The following is a 12967-nucleotide window of genomic DNA, read 5'->3' as shown; positions in this document are numbered from 1 at the left end:
ATTTTTATTAGGTTAGGGATAGTCTATTAGACCTTATCTATTTTTTATATTTTTATATTTTAATATATTCTTTCTTACTTTTCTAAATAGTAGCTTTAAAATATATATATATATTACCCTATAATTCCAGGATAATATAATATTTATAAAAAAGTAAAAAAAGATTTATAATTAAAGTATTTTTTATTAGGATACTCTATAGTAATAAATAATAAATAAAGGTTAATAATAATTTTAATAAAAAAGTAATAATCCTAATATTTTAGAAATATAAGAACTTAAAAACCCTATAACTTCTTTAATATTAAAGATATTAAAATAGTTTTTAGTTCTCTAGAATCCTAAATTTTTATAGAATAATATAAGGAATTTAATTATTACTAATTAGGATTAATACTACTAGAAACATAGAGAATAACCTAACCCTTAATTGAAAAAATTAAAAGCCTAAGATTTTAGGCTTCTATTTCTGCCTAAGGCATATTTTAGGTATCTAGATTAAACCCTAAAGCAGAAAGGTAGCTTAATTAGGACTAGACTACCTATAATTAGCCTGCCAAGCTAAACCCTAACAAAAATTTTCCCTTACCCTAAGTCCTACTAGATCTCCTTCCCTATTAGGAAATTTTGAAATATTTTAAAATATTATTACTCTTTGAACCTTAAGGATTCTAAATATATAAAGAAAATTAGAAAATATCAAATATTCAGGATTTTTTGGGGGGGGTATCGTCAAAACTCGATACCCCCCCCCTTGCCAAGACAAAATTTTGGTGAGTTACCCCCCCCCCTATCGTGCCGGAATATAGTTAGGATGTGCTCGGAGAGCCCGTGGCTAGTTATGTGTAATTGTTTTGGAGTTCTAGATTCGTTTAGAGACAATGAAGCGTATGGAGATACCCTGATAGCATCTTTCATCAAGATAAAGTTCCCAATAGACAATGACATCGATACGCGCTCATCGGCATTACAGCCCACATAGAACATGATCCGATCCGCCTGTGTATTTAGATATCAATGCAAACCATAGATTCGAAGCAATAAGAGCGTTATGTCAAGTAGGGCAACCACCAACGGCGTGGACCTCGGCCACCGGAAAACCAGGGAAAACCACGGTACAAACTCCACGATCGGCGGGCACTCATCGCCACACTGGGAAAACGTATCCATATCAGTCCCACTCTGGAGCCGAAGAAATCGTCCACACGCGGCGGGAATACTGCCGGCCTTCCCTCTGGAGATAAGTACGAGATATGGGGGTGGAGCTCCTATGGAGTCTACACATCGAATCGCATTCCTTGTTTACCTCTCTACCAAAGTCACTACGGGTCCCCATCCGAGACTCTCAAACAAAATCCCTTCCTAATGTGGTTTTAGTAGCTAGCCTACCAATTGCCCCCGCATCGCTCAGCCGCTGCGAACCGGCATTGACGTCGCTGATAAAGGATATTCGAGGCGTAGATGATTGGGCAGGAAGTTTTGCAGTGGACATAAAAACTCTGGGGAAGTCGCGAAGCTACCAACTTACCACGTACGTAGCCCTGTGTCCCTACCCATCTGTCTCTCCACCACATGGACAGCCCGGTACTTTCCTCAGCAATCATTTCTTCCTTACTCACCTACCACCATGGACGTCGAGCAACACCCGCAGCACCAACAGAAGGATAAAGTCGAGACCGACTCTAAATGCTCTCAGCAGATTACTAACCACGATGTCGTCTTCGGTGAAATTACTGAGGATGGGCCAAATTACCGTAATGTACGCCTTGCCTCTGCTGTTGGGTTCCCAGAGGGGCACCTTCCTCGTGGGCTCCGCCGTGCTGACCTGTTGCCCATGCATATCTAGGTCGGCCTTGTGGGAACTGTAATCCTCATGATGAAGACCCAGATTGGGCTTGGTGTTCTTGCTATCCCGACAGCCTTTGACACATTAGGGATTGTACCTGGTGTGCTTGTTCTTACCGGCATCGCAGCTATTATTACGTGGTCGAATTATGTTATCGGTACCTTCAAATTGAATCACCCAGAGGTGTACAGTATTGATGATGTTGGGGGTTTATTGTTTGGTGGTATTGGAAGGGGAGTTCTGGCTGTGGTCTTTTGCCTGTGTATGTGTTTTAAAACCTGCCTTGTTTGAGATTTACCCTTGCTAATACGCGTCCAGACTGGATATTTGTCGTCGGGTCCGGCATTCTCGGCATCTCGATTGGGCTCAACGCGGTTTCTACTCATGACACCTGCACAGCTGTGTTTACAACTGTTGCTGCTATTGTTGGGTTTGCTTGCAGTAGTGTACGGACACTGGGGAAGATTACCTGGTTTGCTTGGATTGGGCTTCCCTGCATTCTTACTGCTGGTACATTGCCCCCACTAACATACCACTTGCCGTCTCTCACCCAGCTAACACCCCAATCAAACAGTGATCATCGTCTGCATTGCCGTCGGTCTGCAAGACAAGCCCGCAACGGCACCAGAGCCCTGGATTCCAGACTACCAGATCATCGCACACCCCTCCTTCACAGATGGCATTACCGCTGTTTCGAACCTGGTCTTTGCATTCTCTGGTACACCAGGCTTCTTCGCCATCGTGTCTGAAATGCGCGACCCGAGACAATATACCCGTGCTGTCCTCATCTGTCAGGGCTCCGTCACTGCCGTTTATATTGCCATTGGCTGCGTGGTATATTACTACTGTGGCTCGTATGTCGCCGCTCCAGCTCTGGGTTCGGCAGGACAATTGATCAAGCAGATTTGCTACGGGATCGCGCTCCCTGGACTGGTTGTTACCACGACTATTTGCTCGCACGTAAGTTCTACAATTATTCAGGAACTGAATTTACTGGCAAATGTTGACTGAGCGTACCATAGGTCCCCGCGAAATTCATCTTCGTCAATCTCCTCCGCGGCACACCACATCTCACAGCAAACACGCCAACGCACTGGATTACATGGATCTCCTGCACGCTCAGTATAGCAGTAATAGCTTTCATTATCGCCAGCACGATACCAATCTTCGACTCGCTCGTCTCGCTCATCGGCGCCCTACTAGGAACACTCATGTGCTTCCAGCCCATGGGATGCATGTGGCTTTACGACAACTGGAAGAAAGACAAGGGGCTAAGGGAGCGATTCTGGAGGCTAAAGGTAGTATGGGCGGGATTCGTTGTGCTCTTGGGATGCTTTTTGACGGTCGCTGGGACGTATGGCTGTATTACTGGGATTATCGACAGTTATGCGGCGGAGGGTGGACAGGCGGCTTTTTCGTGTGCTGATAATTCAAATTCGACGTAGCGAGCGCTGACACCTATGTGCAGGGCCTGGTATCTGTAGTGATATTTGTATGGCATGGCATGGACAGTACAACCGTGTGAGATTAGAGTAGTTAGGTAGATTCCTTTACATGAAATGGTAGATGCGTTATATATTCCCCACCATAACCATGCATCGCTAACCCAATTCAATCTACATATTCATATAGATCTCATAAGACAATGGTATATCATAATCATAATCATATATCCACATAACCGACACCAACTCCAAAACACCACTCAAAATCCGTCCCCTCAACCCCTCCCGTCACGTATACTCCCCCCCCTCCCCATCCTCACCACCCCCAGCCAACCACTCCGGCCGGATATCCAACTCCCCATAAGCCAACGCCGGATTCGTAATCTGATCCACAATCGAAAGAAACTCGTACGACGAAATCCCGAAACTATCGAAGCCCACTACGTTCCCGGCAGGAGGCGAGTCGGCGGATATAGACTGGTTTATGTTTTCGGGGCCAGATGACGTGGTTGATGACGCCGGTGGTTCAGGGAGAAGACCATGACCATGACCATTATCTGCATCAGACTGCATCTGAGAACCGGCAACTGCAGGTGACCCACCATCTAGACCCTGTGGTAACGGCGCTATATTGCTAATATTGCTGTTATTGTTGATGTTGCCGTTGTAATTAGGGTTATTTGGCACCGTATATATCGGGTTCGCTGTCTCCGAGAGCGTCAAATGCCGTAGCCCGCGCTGCTCAACCTGCCGACTGAATTGTTGGAAGAGGCCCTCTATGCGTGTTAATTCGCGCTGGCGGGCTTCTGCGACTCTGTTTCCACACAGGATGAGTTCGCTCAGGATTGAGTGTGCTTTTTGGCTGTATATCGCCCTAGTGGTATTGTCGGGGGAGGGGAAGAGCGCATGTGCCATTGTTAGATGCAGGGCCGAGGCGTATGTTAGTTGGAGGTCGAAAGGGAGGAACGTCTCTGGTATTCCAAAAAACAAATTAGCTATACCATCCAGAGTTGTTGTTGTTATTGTTGGTGGTGGTGCAGGGCTCAGGTGGCGTCCTACCAAGCAGCCCATTCTCATCCCCGAGAATCTGGAGTGTCTTCTCGGCTGACTTTATTCCCGTCGCGATGAGGGATTTCGGTAGTGCTAGGAACTTCTGCCAGTCTTCTTCTGCGCGGCCTAGTTTTTCGAGTCGTTCTTTCAATACCGATAATAGTAGTGGTCTTGTTGCGACGATCACGCACTACAGCCAACGCCAACATCAGTGGCAGTTAGGATCAGATCATAGGGAGGTTGTGTAGTAGGTGGGCGTACCTGATGATACAACAAAATCGTATGCCTGCTCTCCTCAGGAATACTGGTCTCCGCCCTCCCATGTCCATGTCCTGACGAAGAAGGATTCAGCATCCGCTCGATTTCCTCGGCGTATTTGGCCATTGTTTCGAGGATGCTACGGGTGATTTCGAGGAATGTGCCTAGTTGGGTTTTTTCGGTTTCGTAGATGGCTTTTTGTTTGATTGGCTTTAGGACCGTGTCTGAACTTGGGGAAGAAAGGGCAGGGCTTACTGCTTATTATAAACGAGAGCATTCGTGTTATTCGAACTTGCAGACTGAATGCTCGGTCTTGTTGATGGCTTGCGTCGGGTGGGTTGATTAGGGTTGTGATGTCGCTGTCTCTTGTTGTTAAAGGGAGGCCGAGTGAGGGTGAGATGTGCCGGTCGAGTATGTATAGTGACCACCAGAGATTCCGGCATCTGGCGACAGTTGCAGCACCCAGGACTTCTTCGGGGAGTTGCGTGTGTAGACCTTCTAGCTGAGCAATTCGAATTGCCTGCCCGATCTATCCATGTCACATTGGCATTAGCACCCACCATCAGCCCGATAACATATTCTTGGAAACTTACATGAACATGCGCCGCCTCCCGATGATCAATCGCATAAAGATACAAACTAACCAGCGCCAACGCCTCAATAGCCAAAAGACTATCCTTCCCCGTACTCGTAAACGGCGGCATAGCAGCCATCGCCCGATTAAAGTACTTCGAGCCCGGCGGATCCCTCTGATTCCTTGGCCGAGCAAGAAACGCATTCCCCAACGCAAGGACCATAAGGAACTGCACTAACCAGAACCTCGGTTCAGTAGCAGATTCATCGGGCCGAGTAGCGTAGAATCTATTCATGCGCGTTATGAACAGGTCTGTTTCGAAGAAGCGGTAGCCTTGGCCTAGTCTAAAGCGGACTATGTTGAATAAGTAGAGCGCGTAGTCTAGGGAGGGGAGGTTGCTTGTGTCGATTGGGCTTTTGCCGAGGAGGGTGATGCTGTTCCAGGAGAGGGGATAGATGTCGCCGTCGAGATAGGGAGGTGGGAGGTCGTGCACGGAGGACTGGTCGAATTTGTCTGTCATCATTACGATGAGGCGCCGCGTTAGGGACCATGGCGAGGAGGGGGCGAGCCAGACTGGGGAGCGTTAGGTACAGATGTAGGAGTGAGGATTTGATGTGAATGGCTTACTCCATTTTCGCTGCTCCTGATGCGTATCCTTCAAGACTGTCGTTGGTAATGTAAAAGGGCTCGTCCAGATACTGCATGACAACTCATTTGCAGGCGTGCCCGGTATTCTTCGTGGCGTCGGGGGGTGTTTCCCAGCGACGATATCATCGTCGAACCGGAAGCAGTCGTCGCGGGGACGCTTTACGCCTGTCGCTCGTTGCCAGTTGTACGCTTGTCTCTGTAAATCATGAAGATATCTACGTAGATTCAGTCCCACGAGCTATGCCACCCCGGAAAGAGAAAGAACAGACTGCTCATCAACCAAAATCTTACTATTCCCCTCCGTAAACTGACAATCCAACGATCGTCTCCGACAATTCAAACAGGGCTCATCGCCAGAACACTTGATCTTGCTATGGCGGCAGGCGGCACACCTAATGGACCGACGTTGCATGCATTGTCAGTGAAACAGATCGATAACCCCGCTTAGAACAAAACAAAACAATAGCATAGTTCTTACGCAATCGCAGCCCTTCGGGGCTTCCGAGGCTCAGATCGGGGAACTGGCTGCATGATAGTCTGGGGCCCAGATTCAGGTATGTTCTCCAGCGACGGACGTGGTAAACAGGGTCATTTGATATATGAAGTCGCACCGAGCCGAACCGATCTGTGGGAAGTGCGTCGGGTGCAGAAGCCGAGAGTGGCCGGTGTTGCAGCGATAACAGTGCAGATATGGAGAATTGTTGGAGTAAGTGTATGCAGTGACCAATTAAATCTGTCTTATTCTCGGCATCTGTCGGGTCAAAGAGGGACTGTTGTAAGTTGTGGATCTTCACTCTTCGGTTGACCCGAGGGATCGACTCCATGCTTATCACGGCTTGCTTGCTTAGGATGGACCTTCCATGCATCGTGCATGCTGTTCCTGCTGACTACACTGTTTCAGACAGTCTAGAGTGCTCGGAGGCCAAATCTTCCAGATAACATCACAGAGATGTCAGTCTACGTGGCGACAGTCGGGAATAGAAGCCGAGATAGGGCATGTGGCTGCTGGACACGCGACCAGCGAACCATACTCGGGCCAACCGAAGGATTGTCAACGTGCCCAAACAACTCTATTCTGTGAAGCCTCTGTGTCACAATTCAAGGGTACCGGTTCGTAAACCGGTATCATAACACTTTCTTGATGTTTGAGGGTGTTGAACCCGAGATTGTTGCCTTCCGAGCCGGTGAGTTGAGATAAGTATGAGTAGTAGTAGCAAGAGATATAAAGAAGTCCCCATGGCTTCCTCTGAGTCCTCTTATCTTGGAAACCAAACTTCCTCTCCAGACTAATTGATCACGTACCAAATACAATGTCCTCTGCAGTCCTCCACTACTTTGGCTTCGGCAGCAATGCCCCCAAGCCTGAACTCAAGCAGGAGCCTATTCGCGCCCTGCCAGCATCATGGTACACTTCCCCCGAAATGTACGAGCTCGAGCGCCGCGCCATCTTCTCACGCCGCTGGCTCTTCATGACGCACAGCTCGCGCGTCAAAGAAGCAGGCGACTGGATCCGCACGGAGCTCGCAGGCTTCGACATCCTCATCATCCGCGACAGACAAGGCAACGTCAACGCCTTCCACAACATCTGCCGGCACCGCGCGTACCCCGTCGTCGAGAAAGAGGGCTGCGGCAACGCGAAGATCCTCGCGTGCAGATACCACGGCTGGTCGTACGGTCTGAACGGCAAACTCGCCAAGGCAACAGGCTACCAGGGGCTTGAGTTCGAGAAGGAGAGTAACGGCCTTTTGCCCATCCATACAAAGGTCGACGTCAATGGCTTCGTCTGGATTAATCTCGACGCAAAGGAGACTCCTGAAGTATCGTGGGAAGAACACTTTGCCAACGTGGATACACAAGAGCGGTACAAGACTCTCGGTTTCAACTTCAATGACTACGACCTCGACCACACGTATGAACTGGACGGGCAGTATAACTGGAAGATCCTGTCTGATAACTTCAACGAGTGCTACCACTGCCCGACTACACACTCTGACATCCCCAACTTCCTGAACATCGACTCGTTCGACAGCGATCTCAAGGACGGCCATATCCAGCACCACTGCGACCCGAACGAAGAGCAGATGCAGAAGGGTCTATACACTGCTAGTACATATTACTTCCCCATGTCGGCGATGGTTATCTCGTGAGTCCCACTCCCACTTCCAACTCTTGCTAATCTTCCAATGCTAATATGAAGATGTAGACCACACTTCATAATGGTCCAAAAATTCCTCCCCACAGCCCCCGACAGCAGCAAAATGTCCTACGAGATCTACAGAAACCGCAACTCGTCCGAATCAGACTTCAAGCTCATAAGCGACATGTACGCGCGCGTAATGGGCGAAGACAAAGTCCTCTGCGTGAATACACAGCGCAACCTCGAGCGCGGAGTCTTCACATCAGGCCAACTACATCCTAAATTCGAGAAGGCCCCGCTGTTTTTCCAGTCTACGGTGCGTGATGTCATCACTGAGCACTTTGAACGGGAGAAGGCTGCGGGCAAGGAGATTTGGCCTGCTAAGCATCGCCTTACGACGAAGGATGTTGAGAAGAGTGATAAGGATGAGGAGATTTGTGCGGCGTTAGCTTGTGATAGGAGGAATAAGGGGTTGGTTTGGTAGAGTGGGATGTTAAAGGATGTAGGTTTGATGAGTTATTAGCGGGCATAGTACAGTAGATAGATAGCCTTTGATGTGTGTATTTATTGATTAAATGACAAGATTGCCGATCACATGGATATTCCGGGGTAAATAGAAGAATCTGCTTTGCGTCAGGGCCCGTCTATAAGTGGCTAACACAAAGCCTGGCAAGTCAGGGCAACCTATGGAGGTATCTAGGGATGTCTTCGTAACTGTAGGTAAGCACCTTCAATTCGAACGGCTTGCCTACCATGAGCCTAAGGGTAGTACAAAGTACCAGATGTTGGTTCGGTCATCGAGACATTTCATTCACGGCAGAAGACAGTCTAAACCTAACTCTCCGTATAGGTCCAGAAATAGATACATCAATGCAGGCAAGACGGACGGAGCAAGGAATTCGCTGGATCTTATTAGGGAGCCACCAAGGAATTGCAGTGGCAGCCAGTCCTGCTCGTGATGATACAACCAATAGGCCGCTTGCCCTTGGCTCCGTTATCATCCAGCCTGGACTTGTGACCCTTGTTGGCCCTAGCGCGATCCTGTGGGTGCTATGGTGGCTGCAGGTGGCCTCGAGGAGGCACGCGGGAAGATATCAGTGGTAGCGTAGAAGATGAGATAGCATTAAGGCATGCCAGAGACAGATGTCCCTCTTGGTCTGGCTTCGACGGACCAAGTGCAACTGGGCATGGGAGGGTTCCACTTTACAAGCGCTCGATGATGCCGCTACCTATCAAGTCCTACGTATAGAACAGGGCACCTGGTACAAAGAGCCGGTGTAAGAGTTCGATTATCCTGTTGCTTTTTGCTAGTATTTGCGTCTGCTTGAGGACATTGTCCGACGCCCTTTCGAGTGGCAGATAGAGTTTGCAGCCCTAGCCTATTTCATTGAAGTAAAGTCGGTATATCTTTGACCATCCCACGTGCACCATAATTGTAGCTTCTCTCCTAAGCTTGCTTTCCTCGGTTGTAGAAGAAGGAAGGAGCTGCCCATTGTTCGATGTATGCGACGGAATAACCGATGGGATGGTCACGGTATATACACATTTGTATAAAAAAAAAAATAGAATCACATATATCATAGGTATGGTTCATCTGAACGCAGCAGCCCACCGTTCCCTCGTCTCGCCTTTCAAAACACACAAACACCAAGCATTAAGACCACCTTCAAACATAACATCTCTATTCGTATCCCACTTCTCTGCAAGCCTCTCTTTCCACTTCTCAACTGACACAATCTCAACATCGTCACTGCCAATATCATCGGGCCTGGCTAAGCTCAACGGCACCATCCCACTCGGCACGTATTCTGACCGTCGAAGCGCGCAGCAAGTGTGATAGAAGCGGTGCTGGGAGCTACAGCCCGGCGGGTATTGCAGGAATGTATCAGGTCTAGATTCAACCTCCCGATAACAGAAACGGCAGAATGCTGAAAATGGGCACGAGCGACAGAAATGCCAGTGGTTGATCGTGCGGATCCAGACCTTGCAATTTGCACACTCGGTGAGGTCTGGGAAGTCGAAGTTGCGATCGAGATTATATTCTCTTTCGCCTACTTGGTTGCTATCTTCGCTTGAAGGTGTGAGGGGGGTTGTTGCATGTTCATTTTCATGTTCATGTTCACTGTCACTCCATCTTTCTGATTTGTTCCAGGGACCGATTATAACTTTCAGCAGGTACAGGACCCCGTTTAGGTCCTTATCACAACTTTTCGCAATTAGAAATGTCCTGAACAGCGCCATGAGGGTCCCGCAATCGGTGGAGAGAATGTTCTGTGATAGCAGGGCAAGTCCCATCTTGACACGGCCCCCGAGAGCCATATGCGCGTTTTCCGTGTCGTCATCATCTCGCAGGCACTTTGAGATGACCAAACAAATATCTCCGTCTTCATCTTCTTCTTCCACAGCCAATGGCGCATTATTCAGTTTTCATGTTTTTGCATCATCTTGCTGGACCATATGGAGAACTGCCAGACGAGCTATAACCCATGTTATACTTGATGCTCCTGGAAAGTCGTGCTGGGCGCGATCAGTTATAATTTGACGCCATGCTGTTATCGCCTCCCTCGTACGGCCCTTTTCGAAGAGTATGTCTGCTACAAGGCGTCTGATCTCCAAAATTATCCTATTTTCCATGAACAAGAGCTTAAAGGCCTTCAATATCGGTATCATGAAATCCCGGTAAGGTCCATCACTGGATTTCAGGGCATGGTGAAACATTCGGTACATTACCTCCCTGTCACCTGCAAGGGAAAAGCCGAGAAACTGTAAGAAGTCCTGGTCGTGCTGTACGCCGTCTCGTGACTCAAAAAAGCCATAGATCCCAGGTTGATACAGGCGCTTATGTTCTTCTACGCTGTCATTCAAGTGAAGATAGGCATAGTCCAGCACTGCTCGCAGTTTATCCGGTTGGTTGAGCTCGAGAAAGGTGCCAAAGAACGAAATGAGTATTTCACTATCCCTGTCGTCTTCCGCGCGGACAAATGTTTCCCAGGCTTTGTTTGCCGTTGCAAGAGCTCTATCGGATAATCTCGCAAAATTCTCCATCTGGGCTGTATTCAGTAGGGCGGTTGCTTGACTGTTGAACCCGTTCGGTAATTTCTCGCCTTCAAGTGACTCAGCCAGGGCTAAGTGCTCCAATGCTTGTTTGTGTCGGCCGCCTTCGGTACAGGTCCGGGACATGTCTCGATGGACGCTAAACAGCTATCCTTCAGTGAGAGTGAGAGTGGGATTATTGCTGTCTTTATCCAGGCATTCCTGAAACTGGTCAATACTTGCTCGGAAAAGTCTATACTCGAGATAGGCCTGGGCGACTCGGGCGTGCCAGCTCCGCACCGAGCTTGCTCACCGCGACATCCATTGGAATCATCCCTCGGTAGCAGTATTTGCCCGTGAAGGTCGCCCGGGACGCCGGGTGGCCACCGACGGCTGTAGCCGGCAACAGCACGGGTCGGATGCGACTCTTGATTCCATCACAGCCGACCACGGCACTGTGCGTTGCGTGCGTCCCGTCCTCGAATCGGAGAACCACGCCGTCCCCACGATCCTCCAGCCCAGATAGAACCTTGCTGAACTCGCCAAATCCAGCCGGCAACAAGTCGACGAGAACATCAAGCAGCCGTGCGCGATTGACGAGCCCACTGTGCGGCTCCGGTTCGGTAACAGAGCCCAAATACATCCCGGCCTTGACGCCTCGGGCCCTAGCATCCTCATCCGGGCCATCAACGCCGACGCGGAAGTCGAACCAGGTGGACTGCTTGGCCGGGTCGAGATTGCCCGTCGCAATCTTACTGAACCCTTCGCGGAAGGCGGGAGATATGAAGGAGAGGGCACGCACGGCGTTGGGACCAAAGGCGACGCCCGCGCCAATCTCGCCAAATGCGGGGGCCGCTTCGTACAGGGTGACGGGGATGTTGGTATGTGTTTTGATCGCAAGCGCTAGGCAGAGGCCGGCGATACCGCCACCTACGATGGCGAGGTCGAAGTTGGAGTCTTGAGCTGTGGACATTGTGGCGTGGGTCAGGCCAGGTATGTGGAGCAATACCTACCTACCTTAGCAGTAGTTAGGTAGTTACTGTATATTCTTCTGTGCTCGGGGCAAGGGCCGAGGAAAGCCGAGCGATGGAGAAGGTGTCAACAAGAAAAGGACTGGACAAAACTCCTTCGCCTCCATTCCATTGCATTTTCATATCCTTCATTTCCTTGCCCAGCAATGGACTCTACTCTTCTCGGGTTGCAACCAGCCTGGACGGCACTGGCGGGCTTGCTCACCCTTGCCGTCGTATACAATCTGTCCCAATTGCTATCCAAGCCCCCACCCCCGAGCGGCATCCCCATCGCTCTGAAAGATGAGGTCCCGGATGAGAAGGAGCGAATTGAGCGGTACATGTCTGACACGCGAGAGCTCTTGATCCATGGATACACCAAGGTAGGTGCTATCCCAATAGCCCTCAACAAGGCGGGCTGGAGGCTTACTGTGTTCTTTTCACCTAGTTCAAAAACCAGGTATTTGGCATTTCAACCACCGAAGGTGCACTCTATGGAGACAAACAATCCAGGCGAGTCTGACTGAGGGGCCCTTTTGCAGGAACCAGCGTTGTCCTTCCCCTGCAGCTGCTCGATGACCTCCGGGGCCAACGCTCCCTCACCTTTGCCAGCTTTCTGGAAAAACAGGTAGATTATGCGCCCCTGCGGGCCAGTAGGAATAAAGATTGATTGATATGATGACCAGTTCACTCTCAAGAAATATACCAAGCTCGGTAATCTCACGGAGCAGCAAATTCAAGTCCTAAACAAGGAGTTCAATCCGTCCCTGCGTATGCTCCAGTCTCAGGAAGTATGAAGACTGAAGTACCTACTTACTATGTGATAGCCGCCTACATACCGGTCATTCACCGACTCATCTGTGACTTCTTCCCCTTTGGCGCTTGCGAAGGTTAATACCGCTTTTCTCCTTTTCACTATTGTCCCTTGGCTCACCGTGCAGTGTCCACCATCATCAAACCATATAT

At 49.4% G+C, this 12967-nt stretch overlaps 7 protein-coding genes across 7 annotated transcripts; 3 read left to right on the top strand and 4 right to left on the bottom strand.

Moving 5' to 3' along the window:
- Window positions 1-1627: 1627 nt before the first annotated feature.
- Window positions 1628-3291, top strand: BJY04DRAFT_216424 (putative amino acid transporter; the record flags this gene model as incomplete). The annotated part of the gene is made up of 5 exons (XM_073715747.1): window positions 1628-1759; window positions 1847-2108; window positions 2165-2356; window positions 2421-2806; window positions 2869-3291. The coding sequence occupies 5 exons, from the start codon at window positions 1628-1630 to the stop codon at window positions 3289-3291; spliced, it is 1395 nt and encodes a 464-aa protein (XP_073573415.1).
- A 288-nt stretch (window positions 3292-3579) lies between these two features.
- Window positions 3580-6387, bottom strand: BJY04DRAFT_226617 (Zn(II)2Cys6 transcription factor; the record flags this gene model as incomplete). Its single annotated transcript, XM_073718452.1, has 7 exons — window positions 6091-6387; window positions 5801-6036; window positions 5193-5746; window positions 4855-5128; window positions 4603-4793; window positions 4351-4531; window positions 3580-4262 (listed from the first exon to the last, which is right to left on the bottom strand). Exons 1-7 carry the CDS (start codon window positions 6231-6233, stop codon window positions 3580-3582), a joined length of 2262 nt encoding a protein of 753 aa, XP_073573414.1. The 5' UTR covers window positions 6234-6387.
- Window positions 6388-6918: 531 nt separating this feature from the next.
- On the top strand, window positions 6919-8464 carry BJY04DRAFT_27391 (aromatic ring-hydroxylating oxygenase subunit alpha). Its single transcript, XM_073720048.1, has 2 exons — window positions 6919-7964; window positions 8025-8464. The coding sequence occupies exons 1-2, from the start codon at window positions 7132-7134 to the stop codon at window positions 8440-8442; spliced, it is 1251 nt and encodes a 416-aa protein (XP_073573413.1). The 5' UTR covers window positions 6919-7131; the 3' UTR covers window positions 8443-8464.
- An 833-nt stretch (window positions 8465-9297) lies between these two features.
- On the bottom strand, window positions 9298-10251 carry BJY04DRAFT_184952 (uncharacterized protein). The gene has a single exon (XM_073710698.1). The coding sequence runs from the start codon at window positions 10197-10199 to the stop codon at window positions 9549-9551; it is 651 nt and encodes a 216-aa protein (XP_073573412.1). The 5' UTR covers window positions 10200-10251; the 3' UTR covers window positions 9298-9548.
- Window positions 10252-10266: 15 nt separating this feature from the next.
- BJY04DRAFT_184951 (uncharacterized protein) lies at window positions 10267-11321 on the bottom strand. The gene has a single exon (XM_073710697.1). It carries the CDS (start codon window positions 11136-11138, stop codon window positions 10386-10388), a length of 753 nt encoding a protein of 250 aa, XP_073573411.1. The 5' UTR covers window positions 11139-11321; the 3' UTR covers window positions 10267-10385.
- BJY04DRAFT_216419 (uncharacterized protein) lies at window positions 11245-11964 on the bottom strand (the record flags this gene model as incomplete). The annotated part of the gene is made up of 1 exon (XM_073715746.1): window positions 11245-11964. The coding sequence occupies one exon, from the start codon at window positions 11962-11964 to the stop codon at window positions 11245-11247; it is 720 nt and encodes a 239-aa protein (XP_073573410.1).
- A 204-nt stretch (window positions 11965-12168) lies between these two features.
- On the top strand, window positions 12169-12896 carry BJY04DRAFT_216418 (uncharacterized protein; the record flags this gene model as incomplete). The annotated part of the gene is made up of 5 exons (XM_073715745.1): window positions 12169-12384; window positions 12450-12486; window positions 12544-12629; window positions 12688-12772; window positions 12829-12896. 5 exons carry the CDS (start codon window positions 12169-12171, stop codon window positions 12894-12896), a joined length of 492 nt encoding a protein of 163 aa, XP_073573409.1.
- Between the last annotated feature and the right edge of the window lie 71 nt (window positions 12897-12967).

The sequence above is a fragment of the Aspergillus karnatakaensis genome (assembly GCF_047715665.1).
Source record: "Aspergillus karnatakaensis strain CBS 102800 unplaced genomic scaffold BJY04scaffold_14, whole genome shotgun sequence".
Taxonomy (NCBI): Eukaryota; Fungi; Ascomycota; class Eurotiomycetes; order Eurotiales; family Aspergillaceae; genus Aspergillus; species Aspergillus karnatakaensis.
The sequence above is the reverse complement of the archived record's forward strand: the minus strand, read 5'-3'. Positions and strand labels throughout refer to the sequence as shown.